The 27,879-nt window shown below is 42.6% G+C and overlaps 1 protein-coding gene across 1 annotated transcript; it reads right to left on the bottom strand.

Annotated features, from left to right (window-relative positions):
• Positions 1-21,318: 21,318 nt before the first annotated feature.
• Positions 21,319-27,505, bottom strand: LOC144586712 (uncharacterized). The gene is made up of 2 exons (XM_078385361.1): positions 26,363-27,505; positions 21,319-26,269 (listed from the first exon to the last, which is right to left on the bottom strand). Exons 1-2 carry the CDS (start codon positions 26,548-26,550, stop codon positions 22,012-22,014), a joined length of 4,446 nt encoding a protein of 1,481 aa, XP_078241487.1. The 5' UTR covers positions 26,551-27,505; the 3' UTR covers positions 21,319-22,011.
• Positions 27,506-27,879: the final 374 nt, after the last annotated feature.

Here is a 27,879-nt window from a genome sequence, read left to right as displayed (position 1 = left end):
CCACTTTGCTGCCCATTCTCCCAGTTTGGAGAGATCCTTCTGGAGCTCTTCACAATCCCTTCTGGTCTTCACCAACTGGAAAAGTTTTGTGTCATCTGCAACCTTGGCCACCTCACTGCTTATCCCTGTCTCCAGGTCATTTATGAACAGGTTGAAAAGCACCAATCCCAGGACAGATCCCTGGGGCACAACACTCTTTGCCTCTCTCCATTGTTAAAATTGTCCATTGATACCTAACTCTCTGTTTCCTGGTTCTCAACCAATTCTCAATCTGTAAGAGGACCTGCCCTCTTATCCCTTGTGTGGTGTTTTCTCAGCCTTTCATGCCTTCTGAAAATCCAGATAGACAATATCCACTGGCTCGCCCACATCCACATGCCTGTTGACCTTTTCAAAGAATTCTAAAAAGTTTGTGAGGCAAGACTTGCTCTTACAGAAGCCATGCTGATTTTTCCCTCAGCAAGGATTGTTCTTCTATGTGTTCTAAGATTTTACCTTGGATGAGGCTTTCCACCATCTTCCCTGGAACAGACGCTAGGCTAACCAGCCTATAGTTTCCTGGGTTCTCCCTCCCTCCTTTTTAAAGATTGGCGTGACATGTGCTATCTTCCCATCCTCTGGCACTGTTGCCTTTTTAGGGGACAAGTTATATATTTTAGTTAAGAGATCAGCAACTTCTATCCTCGGTTCCTTAATAATCCTTGGGTGGATGGTATCTGGGCCTGGTGACTTATTGATCTTCAATTAGGTTTAAAACATCCTCTCTTTTAACCTGTATCTGATTTAAATTCTTAATCAGGAGGGACCATTTGGACAGCGGAATCTGTCATGAAGACAGATGTGAAGAACTCATTTAATTTCTCTTCAATCTCCAATTCCCCCTTTATTGCCCTCACCATCCAGAGGGCCAGCCGCTTCTCTGGCAGGTTTCTCGCTTCTAACATATTCAAAGAAGCTTTTATTATTCCCCTTTATATTGATGGCCATGCATTCCTCAAAGTCCTTCTTTGCCTCCTGTATCATCATTTCTTTTCCCAGAGTTTGTGTTCCTTTTAATTTTCCTAATTTGGGAAGGCTTTCCATTTATAGAAGGACCTTTTCTTGCCCTTCAAAGCCCCATTAACCATGCCAGCACGCTCTTGGACTTAGTTGAGCCCTTTTTCCTTTGCGGTATATACTTCTGCTGGGCCTCTACTACTGTTCTTTTAAACAGGCTCCATGTACTCTGGAGAGATTGGATTCTTTTTACTTTCCCTTTCAAAAAAAATGCTGCTTCCTTCTGCTGTTTTGATGATAAACTTATTTATTTGAGAATACTCACGATTCTGTAATTGATCTATTGCACTAAAAATAACTATCTGTAATGATGCACATACCTGCCTGGCTTGCTTCCTGATTGTCAAAAGTTAAAAACAAATTTTAAGAAGGAGAAAGATGCTTCGGTGGGCAGCATGGGACAGAAGAAGAGCCATGCAGGATCAAACCAAAGGTCTATCTGGGAAGTCCACCAGCACCACTGCAACCTCCATCCCAGCAATTGGTTGAGAAAAGTATATAGCATCAGTAATGGAGGGAATATAGGGCTATCTGTCATGATTGGTCATTGATATCTCATATTCCATGAATTTGTCCATACCCTTTTTAAAGCAATCCATGTTGACAGCCTTCTGGAAATGAATTTCACAGTTTTACTATGTCCTGTGTGCAAAAGAGATTTTTCTCTGTCCTGAATCTCTCACCATTAATCATCTTCAGTGACCTCACCAGATAGTATGAAGAGAAAAGGAAAACACGGCCCTATCAACTTTCTCCCCATCACACAGATTTTTATGCATCACTACTTTATCTGTTCATTCCCCACCCGTCCCACCTTGACAGCACCACCAGATATGTGAAAATGTGTCCCAGTTAATTTTGGGTGGGTTGCACATATAGTAGGCTGGTTGTTATGCTGGGTGCCCTGTGGGATGCAGGCTCCAGCTCTGATGTCCAGTCACAGCTGCACCAGCATCTCAACCCCTGTCCCTGAGGAGCTTTTTAAGGATGCATGCAGATGTGTGGGGATGATAAGAACTGGAAAGTTTCCTCCCTTGAACTTCCTTCCAGTTACAGTTTTTATAACCAAGGCCCTTTATATCTTATCTTACACTATAGTATCCTTAGTACACTAGGTTTTCTGGATTGTCCTCCATTTATGTTAGCTTGTGGGAGAAACCATTTTCAAATAATGGTGCCTATTTTCAGCCTAAGATTTAAGGAAATAGGAGCTATCAAAGAAACAGAAGATACTAAAGAGGAAAAAATATTTCCCCCATACTCTCATTATACCACAGTTATTCTTCTCACTGTATTGTCTTGTCGTGTTTTCATATCCTTTTCCCTTAATTGCTTTTGCAACAACAAGATAGGCAGGAAGTTATTCTGTCTTCTACATTGTTTTTTTCTTCCCCTCTCTTCCCTTCTTATTTGCTGACTCAAGTCAACTGATGTCAGAAAGCAAAGAAAATATGGTTATGGAAAGTTTAAACGTTTAAAAAGACTAATAGGAAGATTCCGAATGTTTCAGATTCTGTGCAAGTGAAACACTTTTAAGTTCTAAGGAGCCACTTGTTCACTTAAATATCTATGGATGAATCTTGCAAACACAATGTCACAAAATGAGTCTCTTATTTACAGTTTTATAGCAGACAACATGAACAATTATAACAACAAAGTGCTACAATTTGTGCACCCACGTTCTAGGCAACAGCACCAATATAGAAATTGCTTATAGAACTGAGAAGTTTAAGTGTCCCTTTGTATTCAAATTCAGATAAAAATCCAAGATACCTTCCTCAACTGAGTTGGGTGTCCAATACCTAGAAGAATCAGCTCCACATGTGGAATCTTCAAAACCCTAAAATAAAATATCAATTCAGTAGCATATGCATGATTTCACTATATGGATTCACCCTTTCAACACAAACATATAGGAATTATACCTCAACTGAGTGGCAACAGCAGCTCCCACCTCATTCTGCTCTCCTGCTCTTCCTTTGTTCCATCCCTTTGGACTGAACCAATATTCCATAACGGTTTACACAAGCAAATCCTTTGTCACACAAAACAGTTTGAGCTCTTTGCCGATGTCTTAGTACAGACTGGTGGGACTAAATATGGAGTTGGTGGCAGAACATAACTGGTGGTTTATGACTCTGATGGGACCAGACTCCAAGTGAATGGAAAAGAATCTGTGCCTGCCTCTACCTTTGCCTCAAGTGACTCTGAATGATGGGCTATGAAATTGTTTTCAAACCTACCTTGCATTGATCAGGCAGCCGCCTTCTGCAGTCAATGCTTCTCCTGGTCTTCTGGAGCGCAGACTGCTAGCAGTACACAACCTCTTCCATTAATGCTACATGATCTAGCTAGGGGAAATACCTCACCTTAAGGTTTTAGGGTATGTTACCTCTCTGCTCCAGTCATGGACCACTTAGCTCTTCCTTAAGCTCTCAATTTTCTCTGCATTTTCTCAAACACTATGCTGTATGTTGTGCATGATGATCATGATTCCCAGCATATAACAAATATTCTGCTTAAATATTAATTTATGGGAAGTTCTCAGCTGAAAAATGCATCTTTGTTCCATTTTCCATCCAGTGCTGTCATACAGCTTAGTTACCTATAAAGAAATGATTCTTGGATGAAGAGTGACAAATGCCCCTTCTTACACAAGATACGTTCAAATAACTAGCAAATGTGACAGGGAAAATTTTAAAAGCTGATGGTAAGGTAAACAACTTTGTCTTAAGTGAGTTGCTTTAGAGAAAGATGTTTTTTCCACAAGAACATTCCTCTTTAAATCAAACTATGACAAAAAGTAATCTATCATGCATGACCCATTTAAAGACCAAACTAGTAATACAGCAGGCAAAAAAAAATTGGAGCAGTAAATTTAGCTCCATAATGTTTAACCAAATGTACTTCTATGTTTATTCTTTCATCCCTTCAACACCCCCTCTCTGGGTCTGTCATGTGTGGGAGGAGAGATGGAATTATATCTAAGATACTCAGGTACCATCTACTAGGTGTGGCAAGATGAACAGGGAGAAATTGATGTGCCAGCTGTTTTGTGAAAGCCATAAAAGTACTTGGGTCCAGGAGGCCGTGAATGCCTCTTTGAGAGAGGGAATGGTCCCTACCGCCTTGAAAGAGACGGTAATTCGACCACTCCTTAAAAAGCCTAACCTGGACCCAAGGCTGATGGTTAACTACCGACCAGTGGCGAACCTCCCTTATTTGGGCAAGGTGTTGGAGCGGGTTGTGGCCGGGCAACTCCAGGCGCTGCTGGATGAAACGGATTTTCTGGATCCATTTCAATCAGGTTTCAGGCCGGGTTTTGGTACAGAGACTGCCTTGGTCGCCCTGTACGATGACCTTTGCCGGGAGAGAGACAGGGGGAGTGTGACCCTGTTGATACTCCTGGACCTCTCAGCGGCTTTCGACACCATCGACCATGGTGTCCTTCTGGATAGGCTGGCTGGGTTAGGAGTTGGGGGCACTGTTTTACGGTGGTTCTGCTCCTTCCTAGCTGACCGTGTCCAGAGGGTGGTGCTGGGGGACAGTTGCTCTGCCCCATGGCATTTATGTCATGGGGTTCCTCAGGGCTCGATGCTGTCCCCCATGCTGTTTAACATCTACATGAAACCTCTGGGAGAGGTCATCAGGAGGTTTGGGCTGAGGAGTCAGCAATATGCTGACAACACTCAGCTCTACCTCTCATTTTCCACCAATCCAGGTGAGGTGGTTTCTGTGCTGAACTCGTGTCTGGACCTGATAATGGACTGGATGAGGGTTAATAAATTGAAACTCAATCCAGACAAGACGGAAGTGCTGTTAGTGGGTGCTTCGCCGGACAGGTTGGAGGGCCATTTCCCTGCCCTGAATGGGGTTACACTCCCCCTAAGGGACAGGGTCTGCAGCCTGGGGGTGCTCCTGGACCCCAGTCTAACTTTGGAAGCTCAGGTGGACTCAGTGGCCAGGGGTGCCTTCCTTCAGCTGCAGAAATTATACCAGCTACGGCCCTACCTGGATGAGCGGAGTCTCATGACAGTTACACACGCACTGGTAACATCTCGTATTGATTATTGCAATGCGCTCTACGTGGGGCTGCCTTTGAAGACGGTCCGGTGACTGCAACTGGTCCAGAATTGAGCTGCACGGCTGGTGAGTGGTGGAGCCGCTAGAGAGCACATCAAGCCGATTCTGTATAATTTACATTGGTTTGGAAAGAGCCATCCCTCAAGGAGGTAAGAGGGATGGCTTGTAGACAAAGGGCCTTCTCGGCAGCTGACCCCAGACTATGGAACGCCTTCCCGACTGAAATTCGTCTGGCGCCGACACTGATGATATTTCGGCGCCAGGTCAAAACCTTCCTGTTCCAGAAGGCTTTTAATTGAAATAACATTAACTGTGGGTCTTGATGATGGCAATTTTAATTGTATTTTAATCGTATTTTAACTGTATTTTAATCATTTTATATTTTATTGTATTGAATTTTAATTGTTGTAAGCCGCCCAGAGACCTTTGGGTAGAGTGGGCGGCATATAAATTAAATAAATAAATAAATAAATAAATAAATAAATAAATAAATAAATAAATAAATAATGTCAGAGTCATGAACCCAAGTCCAAAATGATATATCTGCAAACTATGGTTCCTAAAAACCCATTTTTGTACAGATCTCCTGCATGATATGAAACACATAATGAATAGGAGTGCCCTTATACCTTCTGTTAATACCAGTTCTCCCATATAAATGTAGTTTTTTTCCACACATGGACTTATTTGCCTTGGAAGCCCAGTGTGGGGAAAATGTAAAATAAAAAAACAGTCTAAGGAGAGAATCTGCAGAAGAAAATTAGTGGTTAGAAAAGGGTTAAATACACCATACTGCCTGCTACTTCTTGCCCCTAAATGTCCATAACTCTACAGAAGTAACCCTACACAATCCATGGCTCCATATATAATAAGTATTTCCTCACAAGTTTAGGTACCATCTGACTATTGTTTACAATAGGAAGAAGAAATCCTGATCCTCCCGATATTATGGAACTGCAGCTTTCATCAACAATTGAACCATCATAGCAAATGGAGATATGCAGCCCAAAATCAGCTGGAGGGTCACAAATTGCCCCCTCTTTAGTTTAAAGTGAACTAGTGTTAGTACCATGCAATGCTGTGGTGACACAAACAGCGCCACTTTTATTTACTCCTTCCCTCTCAAGATCCAATGACCTAATCTGACTCTGCTGACATAAAGGTGCTGTCCCCATCCTGTTCAGCACTGCAAGAATCACACAGCTTTGTTATGGGTAATCTGTTGTGCATTTATACTCAGGAGCCCAAAAGGCGTGCGTGTGCTGTTTTTATTGACATTCTTTTATTTGGCTTGCACAAAACTTTCTGCCTACACTTAAAGATAATCAGTGCTGTGACCTGTTTATACAACTGGAATATCCTCATGAAAACATGTAGATTTATAAGTCATCCTCAGCAACACATGCTATGATAAAGAGAGGATCATCTTTTCTGAATGACTCAGTCCCTCAAATGTCTTGCACATGTTTCTATGTGCTATCCATTAGGTAAACCAACTTGTCAATGGAGCAAGACATACCCCTTTCATTTCTTGTCTCATCCACCAGAATAGCTGGAAATCTCAGTGGAGCCTGTGACTGAAGGAAAGCCATGGCAGTTATGAAATTATTGGCATGACTCTGTCACCTTCAGTAGGGGTGATCTGAGCAAGCAGTGTTGGGCTTGGCCAGCTCCTTCCCTTCCCTTCTGCTAGGCCTTTCAATGGGTACTTTAATGAAGTTGTAGAAGTGACTTGACTCCAGTGTAGAGGAAGTGAGTGTTCTCTCCTGTTCAGTTGCTTTTCATCAAAACCTCTACCTTTATTTTTAGAACTGTTCCTCCCATCATATCTCTTCCATCTATGTGTTGCTTCACCTTGCAGGTGAAAGCATTTTTTTCCTGAAACGCCAGGGGAGATAGTACAACTACAACTTGCTTATGGGCTGTTGGGAACTGCATGTGAGTTTTTTCTCTCTGTGTCTCTTCCTTGCCCTTTAGAAGTGCATGCTTCATCCACATTGATGTGAATTATTGAGGATAAGCATTGTGTTTTGCCAGATGCCAAAGCATTAACCAAAACCACCTTACTTTGTTGGATGACTACAGGGTAGAACTTGCATCCCCCATGGATCCTGTGTGTCAAATTTGGCAGTTATAGGGTTAGAAATATTGGTATAAAATGAAGCAATGCATTGAGAAGTGCGAAAAGGAAGTCAAAGCTATCAACATCTTAAAAGGAAGAGGCTGAGCTGGCACCAGTGGAGATGGAGAGCATTTGTATGCTGTTTACCTTACAAATAAACTTTACTTGTCTTTCCGGCTGCAAAGTTATTAAATGAAACATCAAAGCTAGTGTTTATGAAACTTGTCTCTGCCGTCACCCAACACCCTACATTTTCATAGACAAAGAGCAACAACAGACTCCAGGATGAAGGGTCATAAAGGAAAGCATGGAGTGGGAGGAGAAAGAATAGAAAGTGTGGAAAGGGCTAGGAGGTTATCTTTTTTTCTGCTACAAGTTTATTCTTCCTTGTTGAAGAAATGTATTCGCTATTCTGGTGGATGAGACAAGAAAGGGCTGACAAAGTGAAGAAGAGAAAGTGAAACTCGAGGTGATCACTGGAAAGATCATGGCTTTCTCCCCGGTATCTGGGGAGAAAAAAAAAAAAACAGAGGAAAAAGAAAGCAATGTCCAGCTCTCCTGTGTACATCTTGTCTCGCGCCCAGCTCCCCTGAAATCTGTGGGACTGCATGCAGTTGCATTGTTTGTTCAACCAGTGGCATGGCCTTGTCATTTATATTGCATCTTCTGAATGAATTTTCTCCTGGAGATTTGCAAATGCACAGATATCAGGCTGGACATGGGCAAGGACTATGTTGGAATGTCTCCAGAATGGCACAGGGCAGGGCAGGCATCAGTCTGTGCATCTTTATGTATTTGGGCTCAAACCAGACCAGAGGAATAATGAACATCCCTGCTAGTTACTATACATAATACAAAGGGGAAAGTCTAAATCTGTAAGCCCTTTTTTCATGAAGCAGAATGCATCAACCCAGTGTTGAGCTTGTGGCTATGGAATACAAATAGAAATTGCTCTGAAAACCTGTATTAACCTCTTACTGTGTGCCAAAATTCATTCTCTGAATAGATTTAGAGGGCAGAAGGAGGAAGTTGCATGCCTCTGTCCTCCTGGACTCCACACCACTCATGTGGCTCTAGGCACGGAGGGGGTCTCTTGAGGTATTTCATGAATGTGTGACAATCATCTTGATTCATGGCTTTCTCGACACATTTGCATAATATTTAAGTGCTAGTATTCTAGCACACATATTTCATGAGAGTGGACCAAATTTTTGAATTGACAGAGCTAAGGCAATTTTAATTTACCGTATTTGACTGTGTATTTATTTATTTTTATCATGTTTTAATATTGTTGCTCATACTGTTGTTAGCTGCCCAGAGTGGCCTGGTTGCCAGATGGTGCGGGGGTACAAATTAAATAAATAAATAAACAATTTTATTCTTGATACATCAGACCCCATTGCTAAGAGCTCTTTCAGGTGGAACTTTTGTTCTCCAAAATGTACCTGGTTAATTGCTATGTTATTGTTTTTCCCATCAACCAGACAATGTCAAGCTTGTATTGGCATGTTTAGTGATAATGACCATATATATCCCAGACTTTCTGTGGGTTTTTGAACCTTCTTGAGACATGTTTTTTCCTTCACTTCGTTCCAGTGGATGGAATTCACTGCTATGGTGGTTGTCAGTTAATTCCTAAAACACTTTAACTCCTGACCAATCCCACCTGTAACTAAATATTCTAAGATCAAGAGACACTCTGGCTAATTCAGCTGTATGGTAGTTCAAATTTTTGCCCCGAGTCTCATCACAGTAGCAACAGTAGGAAGGCTTTTCTTTTGTCTAGGCTTTGGGGACTTGCTGAGAAAAAGCAGATGGATCTGCAGGTTTTCCTTGTCTCACATCTTAGAAGACTCAGTACTGTCCCTGCCTCCTGTCTCTTCACAACTGCTGTCATCCTCCTTTTGCTTTGCAGACAGCTCAGCTAAACTCAGAAAGGGAAACAGGACCCTCTCAGAGCATGTCGCTGGAAACCTGAAGCACTTCCTTCCTTGCGGCCAGATTTCCCAGCTCCTTGGTTGCCTGCCACCAACTCCAGCATTTTTCTGTCTTGCTCACTGAATGAAAATCTGTGTGTTTTCATAACCAGCTGGGTTCAAGTGGAGTGAAGTGAGTGTGTGTGTGTGTGTGTGTGTGTGTGTGTGTGTGTGTGTGTGTGTGTGTGTGAGAGAGAGAGAGAGAGAGAGAGAGAGAGAGAGAGAGAGAGAGAGAGAGAGAGTTTTATCCAATCTGTAAGAGTTCTAAGCTTCTGTACAATTCAAATACCACCTTGCTGGTACTTTTTCTCACTGTTATGTCCCAATTCTGCAGATCTTGAAACTGGACTCATGTAATGAGTAGGCAGGTGTGATGTCTGAGGCCACTCTCTCGTGCTTTATTCATGGAAATCTTGTTCTTGCTACATGCTATCACATCACTTCCAGTTCACAGTGACCCTATTTGTCTTTCTAGCCATCCATGGTATCTGTACAATTGTCCTCCAGCACCATACTTCACAGAATAATTCCCCGTTGGCATCATTCACTGTCCAGCTTTCACATCCGTACATAGGTATTGGGAATACAGTAGTATGCAGATCTTGACCTTGTATCTCCAGTGACACACAATAACACTTGAGGATCTTATTTGAGAAAATATATAAAATACGTGAACATGTGGCAAAAGCTGAAGTTGTATTTCTTCATGAAGAACTTTCTCCGTCAGTGGGACTCCCACGATTAAATAAAAGCTGATACCTCATACACTTTGCTGTCTCTTCCTTGGATTGCTTCAGTAGTTTGGTTTGAGCTGCCGATTGAGGAGGCGGAAATCTGACATGGGATCTGAAGCCTTTTTATAATTTGCTCAGATTTCCAGCAAATGTTTGAAACGTTAGACTTTCATCATTGGCGGTTGTCCTGACGGAAGAGGCTCCCATGGAAATTGAATGAACGGCTTGCAAAAAAGGGAAGCATCTGAGCAAAATCTTCAGGACTGCAGGGCTCATGGACTATGAAGTGCTTCCGGATGCTGAATATAAGCTTCTGATGATCTCAGAGGTGCCAGCTTGAAAGCATCTGCCTTTAAAATGACAGAATTATATCTCAAATGTTTGTATAAATTACCAGAAAAAGTTTAAAATGAGACTGCCATATTACTTTACAGGAAGAGAATGATATGAAAATGATTTCTTAATTTCTGTTCTCCTACAATAGTCCTGAGCCATTAAAGGAAAAGGATAATGTGATCAACCAGATACATTTTTCCTGCATTATGGAAGTTAGACTATTTCCTCATTAGGTGCTAACTCTCTGGTTCTTCCTCAAGGAGGTTGCTATGTTGCCGAAGACTTGCTAAAGGCGACAAATTATACAGAAGTGTTATATAATGGTGCTTACGGAAAGAAGAAAGCTCTTATAACATCGCTATAGAATTTCTCCCCTATTGTTTTTATGATGCTTTCTACAGTCACAGGGACATTCACCGCTGTCACTGCCATCTAAATCCAAAAACAAAGTACTTAGCCTTCATCAGTAAGCAACAAAGGATGCCTATAGTGTTCCTGTGATATTTCTATCAATGCATTTATTTATTTTAACATGTAACCATTGAGAATGCTAATTCTAAGACTACACTGCAAATAGACAACAACAATAAAACCCAAGCATTTTGTCTGCTGACTCAATCCCAACATAATGTTCTGCTGGTGCCCCAAACCAACTTCAAGCTTCACAAGAAGATAGCAAAGTAGATTGCACATTGTGCTTCTTTGTATTTTTTTTTTTTTTTTTACAAAAAGGATGTGCAAAAAGAGATCTGGTGGAGAACATGTGATTGTTCATGTAAAAGGGCCTTAACACAAAAAGCAACGGAAGACCCAATCAGCAGCAAAAACCTTTCAAAAACCAACTGGCTGGTCAAATAGATTTACAGCCTCTCGGATTTGCCATGCTTAGTTCAGGACCTACGTATGGCTAAAATACTGGACAAAGATCAAAGCTGAACAGAGGAGTCAGTTGAGAAATAATAGAATAAGTAGCAATGAGTGAATTAGGTTTTATATTAAATCAGATGCTTGAGTAGGTCTAAAATATATATTTTGCGGGGCTTAGGAAGTGGATAAAGCAGTCATGAAAGGGCTTCAGGATCAAAGGGCTGCGATGGTGCAGCCTTTACCCAAAGGGAGCCTTCCCTTCCTTTTTGCTAAACCCCATGGCTTCGCAAAAGGCAAGGAAAAGAGGCGGTCAAAGGGAGCCCTTTGATCCCTGCTTTTCCCTTCCTTTCTCTAAGCTCCATGGCTTAGCAAAAGGAAGGGAAAAGCAGGAATCAAATTTTGTAATTTGGAGTTAGAAAAGGGGGGGTGTCGTCTTATACATTGGGAAATGGAAAAACAGGGTAAATCTCAAAAGGAACCCTGAAAATAAATGCAAGGAAAATTCTGCTGAAACACACACACACACACACACACATGTTGGCACATACACACACTTCTGAGACTTGGAACATTTATGTTGTCTTGATTTTTCACATTCTCTTCTCTGGGCCTTCTCTCACATATGAAGATGGCTTTTATCTTTTTTTGATGACAGGGTTCTTGGTGAATCTGCTGAGACCTTGAGCCTTAGTAAACTACACAATGAAGTAGAGCGTTATTAATCAGAGGCCTACTAGTATGCAGAGTAAAGTAGCCATATCCAGTGGCAGTTTTGGGGTGTTGTGAAATAGAAAGAAATTGTTCGTTCTTTCTTTTGTTATTATTGTATTCCCACTTTTAGGAACATGGAAAGCTTTCTGGGGCTTTTTTTTTTTTGCCTTCTGTGCCCAAATAACATGTGTGGGTTTAAGTACTGTGCACCTTGAAGGACAATGTGTTGATCTACTTCAGGCAGCAAAATGTCAGGAGTCAGCTCAGATAGTTAGTATTCTAACAGTCAGTCCTTTCAGCTTAATACCTGAAATGTGAATAATGGGAACCCCTTTGTCAGACCCAGAGTATGCCATTTTTAAATCACTCATTCCATTGGAGTTTGTCCCTGTCTTTTCTCCCATTTTGCTTAACTATTACACAACTCTCATTTTCCACCAATCCAGGTGAGGCGGTTTCTGTGCTGAACTCGTGTCTGGACCTGATAATGGACTGGATGAGGGTCAATAAATTGAAACTCAATCCAGACAAGATGGAAGTGCTGTTAGTGGGTGCTTCACCGGACAGGCTGGAGGGCCATTTCCCTGCCCTGAATGGGGTTACACTCCCCCTAAGGGGCAGGGTCTGCAGCCTGGGGATGCACCTGGACCCCAGTCTAACTCTGGAAGCCCAGGTGGACTTGGTGGCCAGGGGCGCCTTCCTTCAGGTGCGGAAATTATACCAGCTACGGCCCTACCTGGACGAGCGGAGTCTCATGACAGTTACACATGCACGGGTAACATCCCGTATAGATTACTGCAATGCGCTTTACGTGGGGCTGCCTTTGAAGACGGTCCAGCGACTGCAACTGGTTCAGAATCGAGCGGCGCGGCTGGTGAGTGGTGTGGCCGCCAGGGAACATATCAAGCCGATTCTGTATAAGTTACATTGGCTACCAGTTGCTGCCCGGGCCCAATTCAAAGTGCTGGTTCTGACATATAAAGCCCTAAACGGCTTGGGCCCTGGATACCTGAAGGACCGCCTCCTTCCATATGAGCCTACCCGGCAGTTAAGATCTAGCCAGGGGGCCCTTTTGAAAGAGCCGTCCCTCAAGGAGGTAAGAGGGATGGCTTGCAGACAAAGGGCCTTTTCGGCAGCTGCCCCCAGACTATGGAATGCCCTCCCGACTGAGATTCGTCTGGCGCCGACACTGATGACATTTCGGCGCCAGGTCAAAACCTTCCTGTTCCAGAAGGCTTTTAACTGAAATAATATTAGCTGTGGGTCTGATGGCAATTTTAATTGTATTTTAATTTTATTTTAATTGTACATATCTTTATTGTATTTTAAATGCTGTAAGCCGCCCAGAGACCTTTGGGTAGTGTGGGCGGCATATAAATTAAATAAATAAATAAATAAATAAATAAATAAATAAATAAATAAATAAATAAATAAATAAATAAATAAATAAACAAACTGAAAAGCGGCTTTATGGCCTTTTCCCCTGCACATTTACCAAAAAGACTGGCACCACAGACCCAATTTAGTCAATTATATTTCCTCATATCCTGTACTTTCCCCTTAAAATATACATACAGTATATATATATATACTGTATGTATATTTTAAGGGGAAAGTACAGGATATGAGGAAATATATATATATGTATCCGCACAGGATCTTTTGCATTCTATACTGCAATGTGTTCTTCATTTTCATGGAATTCTTAAAATATATATGTATTTTTAAAGAATTCCACTAAAATAAAAAACACATTGAAGTATAGAATGCAAAATATCCTGTGAGGAAATCAGAAACAATCAGGGTAACAACCGGAAGTAAGACAATAATGGTCAGATGATTAGGAGCTGAATCAACATAGCAGATGCTTAACTGTTGTTAGGTTCTGTGCTGTAGATTCCAGATGTGTAATCATGGTAAACAAGACAATTACCATATATAATGGGATACATGTTTTTATTTTGTTTGACGTGGAGGTTAGTTTAGTCTAGAGAAATTTTAAGTGTGAAGCATTTCTATGAAATCAGCTTCCTCGGATTGGCAACAAAACCATAAGAAGTCAGAGTTTTCTCAGACTGACCAAATGTGTAAATTTTGCTGATGAGAAACATTCTTTTGTGAAAAATCTAGCAGTTTGGGGTTTTCTGTAAGTTATTGATGTGGTGAGATAATTTTAAATATGTCTAGGCAAAGGAACTGAACACAGAAAAGTGAGTGATGATGAATACTCTTTTGGGTCCCCCCCCACAAAGTGTTAATCGGGCACCATGAACTATAGCACTGGTGTCTGTTGCCTCAGATAAACAATAATGTTTGTGAGTGTAGTTAAGTATTCTCTGGAGTATGATTCTCAAGTAAGTAAAAACCTATTGAAAACAAATGTCATGTCTGAATAAGAGGGAGGGGATTGTCGCAGGTAAACAGGAGGCCAGCATCTTTCCTTGTGCTGGATAGCCTGATGGCAAGGGTGGTGGTGGTGGGAGGGCAGACATCCCTTGATGGCTGAGAATTTAACCTGACAGTTAAATCATAAAACACCCTCCCAATATTATTTCATGAGAAGAAAGAAAACGTGACTAGACTTGCTTACAATCTGGCTGAGCAGAATGTGCTTTTTACCAACTCAATTGGATTTTGGGCTATCCAGGCTAGTAGACTTGATGGGATCCTGGAAGGACATTTTCGAAATGCTCATCAGGTTGCTGTAAAGGAGATGGTGCACTTTTCACCTTTCCTGGAATGTCACTTTTGTCATACAGTATATGCATGATTGTGCTGTGCATTGTTTACTACAGTATTAATCACAGACATACTAGATGAGGAAATTAAATAATATGGCTTGTTGTGGTGTTCTCAGCATGATGGGGCAGATTTGGGGCATCTGCTGTAAGGTTCAGCTGGACCATGTCATACATACCCACACAGCTAAACCATGGCTTATGAGACCATACAGACATGAATTATACAGGTTCTCACTCATGACAAGAAACAGAGTGTGGGTGTGTGGAGGTGGGGAATCTTCTCTTTGCTCCTTGAAGCAAGATTTCCCATTAATGTTTTTCTAATGGAATTTCACAAACGCTTAATGGTCTTTCCCCATCCCACACTAGAAAAAATACAAATCTGTGTGGAATTAGTACAATGCCTACACAAAATGGCACATTTCCTGTACAAGGTTTCCTGGAAAGGCATTATGCTTTGCATTATGCTCTCTGGGTCAGCAAGAAGTCTTGCTGACAAGTCTCAGAATGGTGAAAATCTCAGAGAACGAGAAATGTTTGAAACTGGTTCCACATCCCTAGAGGATTGTGACTGTGAAAGCACAAAGCCACTATTCTGTGGTGATGGGTTCTGTCTCATTTGCATATGGAGAGGGGGCAAAATTAACCCACAAGATGAGTGTCTGGTCAGGTCACAAATTTTCTTTTGCTGGACCAGCTTGTGTCAGTGAAAGTTATTACAGACTCCGTCCAATCCTTTCCCCTCATAAAGCCTTCCTTCAGCACATTTATCAACCAGAATAAATTCTAAGTATGAAGAAGTGTATACCCTTTGAAGATGACAGGCCAGTAAAATCTTGTCTCAAAAAAAGCTTTCAGGTACAGGCATTTCTTTAGCCAGTGAAGGTAGATCTATTAAGTCCAAGTCTTTGATGCTTGTGGAATATTTTGGACTGAAAGACTGACCACAACAATCCCCCCAAACCAATTTTATCCACTGTCCAGCATTGAATACCATAATCTGAATGGTGTTAGTCTTTGTCTGCAGTGACACATCCTTGTACTTAACAATCTTTTTCGTTAAGAAGGAGGCCTTCTTTCAAATAGCAATGCAATCCTGTGCCATCTACCCATAAGTAGTAGTTCAATTGGGTTTACTACCAGTTACAGTATATCACAGAAGTGAGTATACCCCCTCACATTTCATAAATAATTTAGTATATCTTTTCATGTGACAACACAAGGAATGACACTTGGCTACAATGTAAAGCAGTGAGTATACAGCATGTATAACAGCGTAAATATGCTGTCCCCTCAAAATAACTCAACACACAGCCATTAATGTCTAAACCGCTGGCAACAAAAGTGAGTACACCCCGAAATGACAGTCCAAATTAGGCCCAAGTAGCCATTTTCCCTCCCTGGTGTCATGATACCCGTTAGTGTCACATGTTTCAGTTGTGAAGGGGGAGCAGGTGTTATCACTCTCACTCTCTCAGACTGGTCACAGGAAGTTCCACATGGCACCTCACAGCAATGAACTATCTGAGGATCTAAAAAAAATGAATTGTTGCTCTACATAAAGATGGTCTAGGCTAAAAGAAGACTGCCAAAACCCTGAAACTGAGCTGCAGCATGGTGGCCAAGACCACACAGCGGTTTAACAGGGCAGGTTCCATTCAGAACAGGTCTCGCCATGGTTGACCAAAGAAGTTGAGTGCCCGTGCTCAGCGTCATATCCAGAGGTTGGTTTTGGGAAACAGATGTATGAGTCCTGCCAGCATTGTTGCAGAGGTTGAAGGGGTGGGGGGTCAGCCTGTCAGTGCTCAGACTGTACCCTGCATCAAATTTGTCTCCAGGGATGTCATCCCAGAAGGAAGCCTCTTCTAAAGATGATGCACAAAAAATCCCGCATACAGTTTGCTGCAGACAAGCAGACGAAGGACATGGATTTCTGGAATCATGTCCTGTGGTCCGATGAGACCAAGATAAACTTATTTGGTTCATATGGTGTCAAGTGTGTGTGGCGGCAATCAGATGAGGAGTACAAAGTGTGTTGTGCCTACAGTCAAGCATGGTGGTGGGAGTGTCATGGTCTGGGGCTGCATGAGTGCTGCTGGCACTGGGGAGCTACAGTTCACTGAGGGATCCATGAATGCCACCATGTACTGTGACATACTGAAGCACAGCATGGTCTACTCCCTTTGGAGACTGGGCCACAGGGCAGTATTCCAATATGATAACGACCCCAAACATGCCTCCAAAACAACCACTGCCTTGCTAAAGAAGCTGAGGGTGAAGGTGATGGACTGGCCAAGCATGTCTCCAGACCTAAACCCTATTGAGCATCTGTGGGGCATCCTGAAATGGAAGATGGAGGTGCACAAGGTCACTAACATCCACCAGCTCTGTGATGTCGTCATGGAGGAGTGGAAGGGGAATCCAGTGGCAACCTGTGAAGCTCTGGTGAACTCTGTGCCCAAGAGGGTTAAGGCAGTGCTGGAAAATAATGGTGGCCACACAAAATATTGACACTTTGTGCCCAATTTGGAGATTGTCACTTAGGAGTGTACAGTACTCACTTTTGTTGCCAGTGGTTTATTTTATTTTATTTATTTATTTATTGCATTTATATGCCGCCCATCTAGACATAGTCTACGTTTAGACATTAATGGTTGTGTGTTGCATTATTTTGAGGGGACAGCACATTTACCCTGTTATACAAGTTGTAAACTCACTGCTTTATGTTGTAGCCAAGTGTAATTTCTTCAGTGTTGTCACATGAAAAGATATACTAAAATATTTATGAAATGTGTGTGGGGGGTGTACTCAGTTCTGTGAAATACTGCAAGTGAGTATTCATTTCAGCACTCAACAGCTAGCAAGATGGTGGCTAGGTTTTCAATCCTTCAGTTTCCTGCTTTTATTCTAACTGCTATAATTGTCAAACTTTTTAAAAGTGCTTTAAACCCATTTTAAAGTATTTATATCATTTTAAAGTATTTAAAAACCATTTGCTCTTTTTCTTGTGATTTTATGGATTACATCATGTCCTGAGATCTATCAGATCAATCAGTACAGGGTAAGTTAGAACTACTATAACAAATAAATACATTTGATCATAGGCAGAAAGAATGGAAGGTATGAATCAACTTGTCTTTTGCTTTTACTTTCTTCCTGTACCTGTTTTTGTTCAGAAGTGGAAGTCTCTCACCCTGCAAACAATAACTGAGTGGCTGATAAAAGTGCTTGGTATTGTGTAAATTGATAAACTGACAGGCATGTTTCAAAGAAGATATGGCTTTAAAAAAATCTTTATCTGCAGAAAATGACATTTCTTTTGTAGCAAGTGGAATAAGAAAGCTCTCTGGAAAACCTAGATTTTTCAGTATTGAAAGGTGTTGTTCCTGATTAATGTGTCTTCAATCATCAACCTATGTTATTTGATAGTTACGTTTTTATTTGGTTTTTCCTTTTGGTTTAAAACAAGATAATGACAATAAGCAGGGACGTGGTGGCGCTGCGGGCTAAACCGCAGAAACCTTTGTGTGCTGCAGGGTCAGAAGACCAAACAGTCATAAGATTGAATGCACGCGACAGAGTGAGCGCCCGTCGCTTGTCCCAGCTCCCGCCAACCTAGTGGTTCGAAAGCATGCAAATACAAGTAGATAAATAGGGACCACCTCGGTGGGAAGGTAACAGCGTTCCGTGTCTACGTCACACTGGCCATGTGACCACGGAAGATTGTCTTCGGACAAAACGCTGGCTCTATGGCTTGGAAACGGGGATGAGCACCGCCCCCTAGAGTCAAACACGACTGGACAAAAATTGTCAAGGGGAACCCTTACCTTTACCTTTAATGACAATAAGTATTTGAAAACACCACTGCTTTTGGCTAAATAATTGTAAACATTTTTCATATCCAGATATTTAATGAGTGACTTTATGTTTCCAGTAATTGTTGAGATATAGCAATATATATATATAGTGGCAGGACAGTTCAGCCGGTCAGCTGCACATGCACTGGGTGATCTTGGCAGACCTGCTCCTGGAAGGCACCCTGGAGAGCTTTGCTCTCAGCCCCTCTTTCTCCAGCCAGCTGATCCAACCAACCAAGCTATCCCAGTTCAGGGAGGAGGTCTGCCAAGGAGCAGGTCTGCCTAGCGCATGTGGAGCTGATAGGCTGAACTGTCCTGCCACTTTGGCAGCTTTCCATAAACCACATGGTCCCAGAACACCACTAGAAGAAGGAACGGGTAAAACACTTCTGAGTATTTTACACTTCCACACTTTGCCACAATGATGATGATGGAGACAAATTATTTGAGCAAATATACTTGGATTCAATTCTCTGCCCAGTTATGAAGACTCATTCCCAAAGGGAACCCATGAATGTCCACTGTTATAATAGGAATAGTTCACCGCCTGTTTCCTGGTGTGGCAATGTTAGGGAGCTCAAACTTTCCAGAAAACTAGAGAGATATGGCAAAGAATCTGAAGCATCTATGAGTGACATTCTAGACACCTCTGGTTTGGTACAAGAGTATGGTCCACAGGGGGAATGGTTCCTCATTCTGGATGCAAAGCAACAAAGCTGACCAGCTGATGTCATGGAAAAGTTAAGGGATGCATCCCTGAGGAGCATTAGCTTTCTTCTGTCTCAAACAACACAACAGAACAGGCTCAGGAAATTCCTAACGGTCCAGATACAATGAAGTCCCATGGCCTTTAACGGTAAAATTTTATAATGATATTATTCTCTCATGTGTTTCAACATCTTAGCAGAAGGAAAAGCACTAGCAGGGAGCTCATCTTTTTCTTGTTCCTTGATTTCCATGAGGAAGAAAGCCAATGGAAGAAGCCATGAAAAAAAAGCAAGGGAATGTTTGTGAAGTCTGGTGCTCCCATAAAAATCTGTGAATGATAAAAGTCAAATGACATAATAAAAGCTTTGTCTGGAACTTCTGTTAGAACTGTTACAGTTCGGATTTGGTTCCTTTTGGTATATCGAAACATGTCCAAGGAGAACCAGTGGAAATTTCTAAATATGAAACCAGTTTCAGAGTCACAGCTGAAGAGAATCATTGGCTTGCACTCCCTCTCTTGGCCAAACTATGGCTGTATATATAATTTCCTCCCGCATTTATGCAGCCGTCTGTCAGCATTTAACAAGACTGGCTTCATCAGAGTGCTTCCACTGTTTCCAAAAGAGCATTTCAGAAAAAATATTATATATTTTATTTCATTTATTAAGATAAATGTGTTTCATTCCTAGGTGGAAAATATTTCATCATTTTTATATAGGCAAAGAAACAGGAATTCAGGCACTTCTTATTTATATGGATTAAATGATGGTGTTCCTCCTTTAACGGTTACAGATATACATTTTTCTTTGTTTCATTAGTAATACAGAGTGAGGAAAAGCAATATGTTTTAGCCATTGTCTTCCAACATTAGAAAACACAGGGTTTTTTTAAAAGCTATTTGTCACCATACAAAGTTTTGCTATTAGCAACATTTATTTCCTGGGCATATCCTAGCTTTTAAGCAAGACTTCAAACAGAAGACGGCAAGAACCAACAGATTTGAATAATTTAGCTGACATTTCTTAATACATGGCCGAGGACTAGGTTTGCTGTACCTGAAAGAACAGAGCATGCCAAGTTTTCATTAAATGTTGTTGTCATGTCTTCTACAAGCAGTTAAGGCTTTGCTGTTAAGAAAATGTCAGCAATTTCCCTTTGAATCTACCATAAAATTAAAATTGTAAAGAATTTTTTTTACATAATAAGTGAAAGACAAGGAACAAGGGGGTGTGGGGGAGTAAATACCAACTTCACTACTGAGTAGCTGAAGGGCTTTACAATTTAGTTTTATCATCAAAGATTCTGCTTTTGTATAGTTTTAGATATACTTGGGGGGGGGGAATGGTTTTGACCTTTAGACATATTTTTGGTTGCAGTATTTTGATTCAGCATAAATCCAGGTGACCTTTATGGTCATGTTGCTCCATGAATCTTTTACTTCAAATGTCTTCTCCTGAGGTTGTACTTCAACTTTCTGGGTTCTTCTTTGGAATTAGCCAGAAGACAAGAAAGAGAAACCGATAACCAAAGCTTATAACAGTTGCTTTTTGGGATTAGAACTCCCAGAACTTCCCACCCAGCAGGGGCCAATGAACTTCTAAAACATATCAGTGTACCTCCTTCATTCTATGTATGCTGAAAATCTATATGGCATGTTTGAAGTCACACAGTAGCTCTGTTAAATACCTACAGTAGGCAAATGCATTACAGAGGACAGAAACAGACATTACAAATAAGCTGTTATTGAAGGAGAAAAACCCTCAATGACGGATTATGTGTGGGAGTCACAGCAGGAGCTTTTCTAACAGATTGTGCAAATTTGATTGCTTTACAATTAGTTTTCAGAACATAAACCATGGGATTCCTTTGAAGACTTATTACTGTATTTCTAAAACACAAAAGTGTGCCAGAATCACATTTCTCCAACACAGTGACTCCAAAGTTTCTTATTTTTATTCTTGAAAAAGGTTGAGGATATTTTCACCCTGTTTTTCATAATGAAAGTAGAGTCAATATATTTAGTAATGTTGGGGTAATTGTGACAAACCCAGACCTACTGGGACCTGTCACACAGTTACACTAAGCTGCCACCAACCATTCCCTATAATAAGTCACACAGACCAGGGATGGATTTTCAAACCATAAAAGAATAAGGTTTATTTTAAATACAAACAGGGTAAATAAAACAATTAGGTGAATAACATAAAGTAACGTGGCTTATTCTCACTCATACAAGCATACAGTTTGGTTCACCCAGAACCTTAACTTAAAGCCCAGACCCTGAACCTATCAGTTCTGGCTAACCAACAGACACCTGAACCTATCAGGTTGGTACTCTGACACACAGTAGTACCCTGTCTGACACACAGACTCCCACACCAACTCCTTCTTCCCAGCTGCTGCTTCGTCTGCTTAGCTTCTCCACACACGCATCACATATTTATACAGTACAGCCCCTCCTCCTGATGTCCCGCCTTCCACTCCCCATAGGATGGAACTTTCCCTCCAAACCCATGACAGACAGGTAACATCAGTGCTGTATGTAACACCTCCCCTCTTTAAAAGTTGTTTTGTAGGGGGAAAGCTAAGGTGCTTTTCACCAAAAAACAACCTGTATAAAATACACAAAAACAGTTATACATACCATATTATACTTACTCATACTTACACTCCAAGTTAACCATAGCAAATATGCATTTAAACATTTTACCATATACAGTACATCAATTTACCTTTATTAATACAAACCAAATTCAAAACCAGGTACATTTTACTTTTTATCAGCATTATATACACATAGTCCATGTTCTTTCGCCGTCTTCATTCTTCAGGTCTTCTTGATAAGGCGTCAGCAACACAGTTCACTGACCCTCTGACCACCTTCACTTCAAAGTCATAGTCCTGTAGGTTTAAAGCCCACCTCATAAGTTTGCTATTGTGGGTTTTCATTGTCTTTAACCATTGCAATGGTGAATGGTCAGTACACAGAATAAAATGTCTTCCCCAGATGTAAGGCTTGGCCTTCTGGATCGCGTAGACTATGGCCAAACACTCCTTCTCCACGGTTGCCAAATGTCTCTCACCTTTTTGAAGTTTCCTACTCAGGTAGGACACTGGATGCTGGTCACCATTCTCATCCTCCTGGCACAGAACTGCTCCTACCCCGCTGTTAGACGCATCGGTGTAGATGATGAACTCCCGGTCGAAGTCTGGAGCCCGCAGGACTGGATAGTTGATTAACGCCTCCTTCAACCTCTGGAACGCCGCCTCACAGTCACTGGTCCACGGGATGCGGTCATCAGCCGTCTTCCTCGTCAGATCGGTCAGCGGAGCCGCAATCTCGCTAAATCTCGGGATGAACTTTCTGTAGTAGCCCACCAACCCAAGAAATGATTTGACTTTTTTCTTGGTGTTGGGTCTAGGCCAATCACGAACAGCTTCTATTTTGGCCTCCAGGGGTTTTATCACTCCTCCCCCTACCATGTGACCCAAGTATTTTATTTCAGGGCTACCCAGCTGACACTTGCTGGCCTTTACTGTTAGCCCTGCTGCACTTAACCTCTGCAGCACTAACTCCAGGTGTATCAGGTGATCTTCCCAGGTATTACTGAAGATCCCTATGTCGTCAATGTAGGCCACTGTAAAGTCACTGAGCCCTGCCAAGGTCTGGTCCATCAGCCTTTGGAATGTGGCTGGTGCATTTCTGAGACCAAAGCTCAGGACTCGAAACTCATAGAGACCAAAAGGGCTGCAAAAGGCAGTCTTTTCTTGATCCCTGGGATCAATTCTTAATTGCCAATATCCCTTTACCAGGTCCAATGATGAGATGAACCGACAACCCCCTATGGTTTCAATCAGGTTGTCTAGCCTGGGCATTGGGTAGGCATCAGGAGTGGTTACACGGTTTAATTTCCTGTAATCGACACAAAACCTAATGCTCCCATCAGGCTTGTCCACAAGGACTATCGGAGAGGACCAAGGACTAGAAGAGGGGACGATTATGTTCTCCCTCAGCATTTCGTCCAGCTCCTTCCGCACCTTGTCCCTATAGGGTCCCGTTACTCGGTATGGGGATACTGCCTGCGGGGGTGCATCCCCTGTGTGGATCCGATGCATCACTCCCTTCACTATCCCCGGCTTGTTGGAAAACACCTGTTGATATTTACTGAGCAGCATTTTTAGTTCTTGCTGCTGGTCTTGGGTGAGTGCAGGACTAATCTTTACCTCCTCTGGGTTGTATTTTACTTCCCCTCTACCCTCCCAGAAGGGTAATTCAGCTTCCTCACTCTCAGCTGCTTTTATCGCGAATAAAACCCTCTGTTCCCCTCTGTAGTAGGGTTTTAGGGCATTCACATGAACCACCCTCCTTGCTTGGTTCTCCTCCTGCTCTATAAGGTAGTTCAGGTCTGACATCTTGGAAATGACCCTATATGGTCCTGCCCATTTGAGCTGCAGCTTATTCTCTCTGCAGGGCCTAAGCCAAAGCACTTCCTCCCCTGGGTCAAAGTGCCTCTCTCTAGCTTTGTGGTCATACCATGTTTTCTGTCTGACCTTCTGAGCTTGCAGGTTTTCTGCTGCCAGCTCTAGATTTCTCCTTAGGTCATTCATCAAGGTGTCTATGTAAGTCACAACGTCTTGTGGGTCATCCTGGGTGATCTGCTCCCAATTTTGTTTGATCAAATCAAGGGGCCCTTTCACCCTTCTCCCAAATAAAAGTTCAAATGGACTGAACCCGGTACTGGCTTGTGGCACTGATCGATAAGCAAACAAAAGGGATTGCAGCTTCTGGTCCCAATTGTTTGGATTCTCTGCCAAGTAAGCCCTAATCATGCGCATTAGAGTCCCATTGAACTTCTCAGTTAACCCATTACTTTCCGGATGATAGGCAGTGGTTTCCTTGTGCTTAATTCCACAGATTTGCCATAAGCGTTTCATGAGCTTTGATGTGAACGATGCGCCCAAATCTGTGATTATCTCTGAGGCAAATCCCATCCTGGACATATACCCCACCAAAGCATCGGCCACTGTGTTAGTTTCGATGTTAGTCAAGGGTATGGCTTCAGGATATCTTGTGGCATGGTCCACAATTGTTAGAATGAACCTATTCCCCCTCTTTGTGGCCTTGGGCAAAGGTCCCACAATATCCACCCCTATGCATTTGAATGGAGTGTCAATCACAGGCAACGGGCACAACTTTGCTTTGGTCCTGTCGCGGTTATTCCCCTGCCTTTGACACACATCACATTGTTTACAGAACTCCCTGATCTGCTTCCCTATGTCAGGCCAGTAGAAATTCTGTGTGATTCTCTGCTGTGTTTTGTTCACCCCTAAGTGTGCAGCAAACATGTCAGAGTGACCCCTTTGTAAGATCATGGGGCGATACTTTTCAGGTACCACCAGCTGACTTCTGATCCCATCTCCCCCTTTTGAGATATTCCTCAGGGTCTCTCTATATAAAATCCCCTTTTTCTCCAGGAATCTCACTGGGGTTTCAGGTGTTAGCTGGGCGTCAGTCACCTGTTCAAAACACTTTTGGAGAGTGGCGTCTGCCTTTTGCTCCTGTCCAAATCTGCTGTCTGTGGTTAAGGTTTCCACCACAGCTTCTGAACTCCCCTCTGCTACCGTCTCTGGCTCATCATTACCCCCCTGAACTGTCCCTGTGGTGGCTTGTGAGCGTGTAATCACTAGCACCCGTTTCACATGTTCAGCCAGGTCATTTCCCACGAGCACGGCTGCTGGCAGAGTCGATGAAATCGCTATCCGCCAATCTCCCCTCCAGCCTTGAAAGTGGACAGGTACCTCTGCTACTGGCAGAGAGATTACCTGCCCCTCAATCCCTGCCACCTTTATGCTCTCATTTGGGATTATAAACTCCCGAGGAATAATATCTGGATGGCACAGGGTTACCTGGGAACAAGTGTCCCGCAGCCCCCTATACTGACGGTCAAGTATTCCTACGTCCACCCCGGCTGTCTCAAACAACTGGGAATCTGTTTTCACCAACAAGCAGCGCTTTACCTCCACAAGAGGACCATTTTCCTCAGCCTGATCAGCAGAGGTAGCTGTTCCAGACTGAGTAGCCATGGCAACAGGCTCCCTCAGTGACACTGAGCTTTGCTCTTTCTGGACACAGAACACAGCTTTTGGCTTGGTCCCACTAGAATTCTGAGGCACCATTCCTTTTAGCTGCTTTAATTTCTCACACTCTGAGATTAGATGACCCTTTCCCTGACAGAAATAACATTTTCTGGTGTATTTTGATTCTCTCTCATCTTGTTTTGGTTTTCCCTCCAAAATCTGAGGTCTTTGTTTCATGTCTGAGGGCTTCCCTTCACCATGGGCCCCTCCCCCTTGCTGGCTTTTCCCTGGTCCCTGAGAGTACTTGCTGTAGGCTTCTTTGGGTTTACCTACAGATTTCCCCTCACCCAAGGGCTTTCTTATTTGGGAAATAAAATCTGCGATCTCTGCGGCTGCTGCCACAGATTTCGGTTTCCTTTCCCTCACTTGGAATTTCAATTCCCCATGCAGGACTGAATAGAACTGTTCCAGTGCTATCAAGTCTTTAAGCTGCTCATAGGTCTCTGTTCCCTCCTGCGATAGCCATTTCTCAAGCAGCCTCACCAATTGGGCCCCCACTTGGGTAAAAGTCTGTTCTGGTTTCTTGGTGAGGGACCTGAATCTTTGTCTCAGCTGCTCCGCATTTATCCCATGTCTGGCAAACACCAGTTTTTTAAACTCTGCAAAATCTTTCATCAGTTCCTCAGGCATCTCGGCATAAACCTCAGCCAGGCTACCACTGATTAAAGACCGCATGATGGTCATCTTCTCAGTTTCCCTCACTGAGAAGTCCACAAACGCTCTTTCCACTAAGGAAAAGAACACCTCAGGACAATCTCCCTTGTGGTACACAGGGAATTTCTTCAGGTCAGCTTTAGACAGTTGGCCTCCCTCAGAATCCCTATTATTATTATTGTTCTGGTTCATCAGTTCCAGTTTTTTTAATTCAAAGGCCATTCTTTCTTTTTCCAGAGCAATTTTCTCTCTCTCCCTCTCCATTTCCATTCTCTCTCTCTCCAATCTTTCCTCCCTCTCCATTCTCTCTCTCTCTCTCTCTAATTCAAATTGCCGTTGTTTCTCTCTTTCCCTTTCCTCCATTTTTTCTCTCTCTAACCTTTCCTCCACTTCAAATTGCCTCATCCTCAGTTCATGCTGTTGGGCTATGAGCAATTTTCTAAGTTCTGGGTTCTGCTCTCCTGTTCTGTCACCCTGCACTGAGCCAAATTCATCCTCAGAACCTTGATCAATCTGGGGGTCTTTCACTTCACTCATGTCTGCTATCTGGCTTCGAGTCAAGGGCATAATCCCCCCTCAGAACAGGCTGCTTTAAAAGTCAAGCCTCAAAATAAAACGACCACTTTTTTCCTTCTTGCCTCAGAACCAGCTCTCCCTAGAGATTGCTGCTGTTCTTCAGCACTAAACTTGCAACAGTATCGAGTCAGAGCCTACCCCCCTCTGCTGGGCCTCTCAGCTGGCAAGCTAGATCGCTGTTGCTACGCAGTTTTTCCTCAGCTTTTTCCCGCCAAAACTAGGCTGCCTCAGAGCACCTTAATCTAAGTCTCCCCAGTTGGCACGTTCTTCTACTAGCGCACCTCCCCGTGAGGTACACCTAGAAGATTACCTACGCGCCTCAGACTGTCCCTGACTAGACCCCCCTTGCTCTGGGCACACTTGCCAAGGCTTTGCTGGACCGCTGGACAACTGGACCAGTCGTATCCCACACGCTGGACACCAATCAATGTGACAAACCCAGACCTACTGGGACCTGTCACACAGTTACACTAAGCTGCCACCAACCATTCCCTATAATAAGTCACACAGACCAGGGATGGATTTTCAAACCATAAAAGAATAAGGTTTATTTTAAATACAAACAGGGTAAATAAAACAATTAGGTGAATAACATAAAGTAACGTGGCTTATTCTCACTCATACAAGCATACAGTTTGGTTCACCCAGAACCTTAACTTAAAGCCCAGACCCTGAACCTATCAGTTCTGGCTAACCAACAGACACCTGAACCTATCAGGTTGGTACTCTGACACACAGTAGTACCCTGTCTGACACACAGACTCCCACACCAACTCCTTCTTCCCAGCTGCTGCTTCGTCTGCTTAGCTTCTCCACACACGCATCACATATTTATACAGTACAGCCCCTCCTCCTGATGTCCCGCCTTCCACTCCCCATAGGATGGAACTTTCCCTCCAAACCCATGACAGACAGGTAACATCAGTGCTGTATGTAACAGTAATCACTCAACTTATGTAAAAGATGTTGCAGAGTTTTGAATTTTTGGTTAAATTCCTGTAGCTATACAGGAGACGTGCAGCGATCCATCGAGCAGAATAGCTTTAAGTTCCCCAGTGTATTCCATCCTTTTCCACATTAACTGGCACTTACAGTCTCAACAACTCACTCTGGGACAAGAATAGTAGGGAAAGTTATTTACTTACAGTTGTGAACAGATCAAGCAACAAACAAACAAACAAACAACAAACTGACTGTTTTCAGCAATAGACTTCAACAGACTCAAGAGAGAGAGAGAGAGAAAGTGAGCAGAGACACGTGACTCTCTTCGAATTCAAAGGCAAGGAAGGAATGATCAGTTAGTGCTGGATAATCTATCAC

The sequence above is a fragment of the Pogona vitticeps genome, chromosome 2 (assembly GCF_051106095.1).
Source record: "Pogona vitticeps strain Pit_001003342236 chromosome 2, PviZW2.1, whole genome shotgun sequence".
In the NCBI taxonomy this organism is placed as follows: domain Eukaryota; kingdom Metazoa; phylum Chordata; class Lepidosauria; order Squamata; family Agamidae; genus Pogona; species Pogona vitticeps.
This window is presented reverse-complemented; position numbering and strand designations above follow the sequence as displayed.

What these genes read in the sequence shown, in the direction of transcription:
- LOC144586712 (XM_078385361.1), bottom strand. Translation starts at nt 26,550, where the DNA reads ATGCCCTTGACTCGAAGCCAGATAGCAGACATGAGTGAAGTGAAAGAC. An exon ending in CAATTTGAAGTGGAGGAAAG is followed by an intron (nt 26,270 to 26,362) that starts GTTAGAGAGAGA and finishes GAGGGAGGAAAG; the next exon opens with ATTGGAGAGAGAGAGAATGG.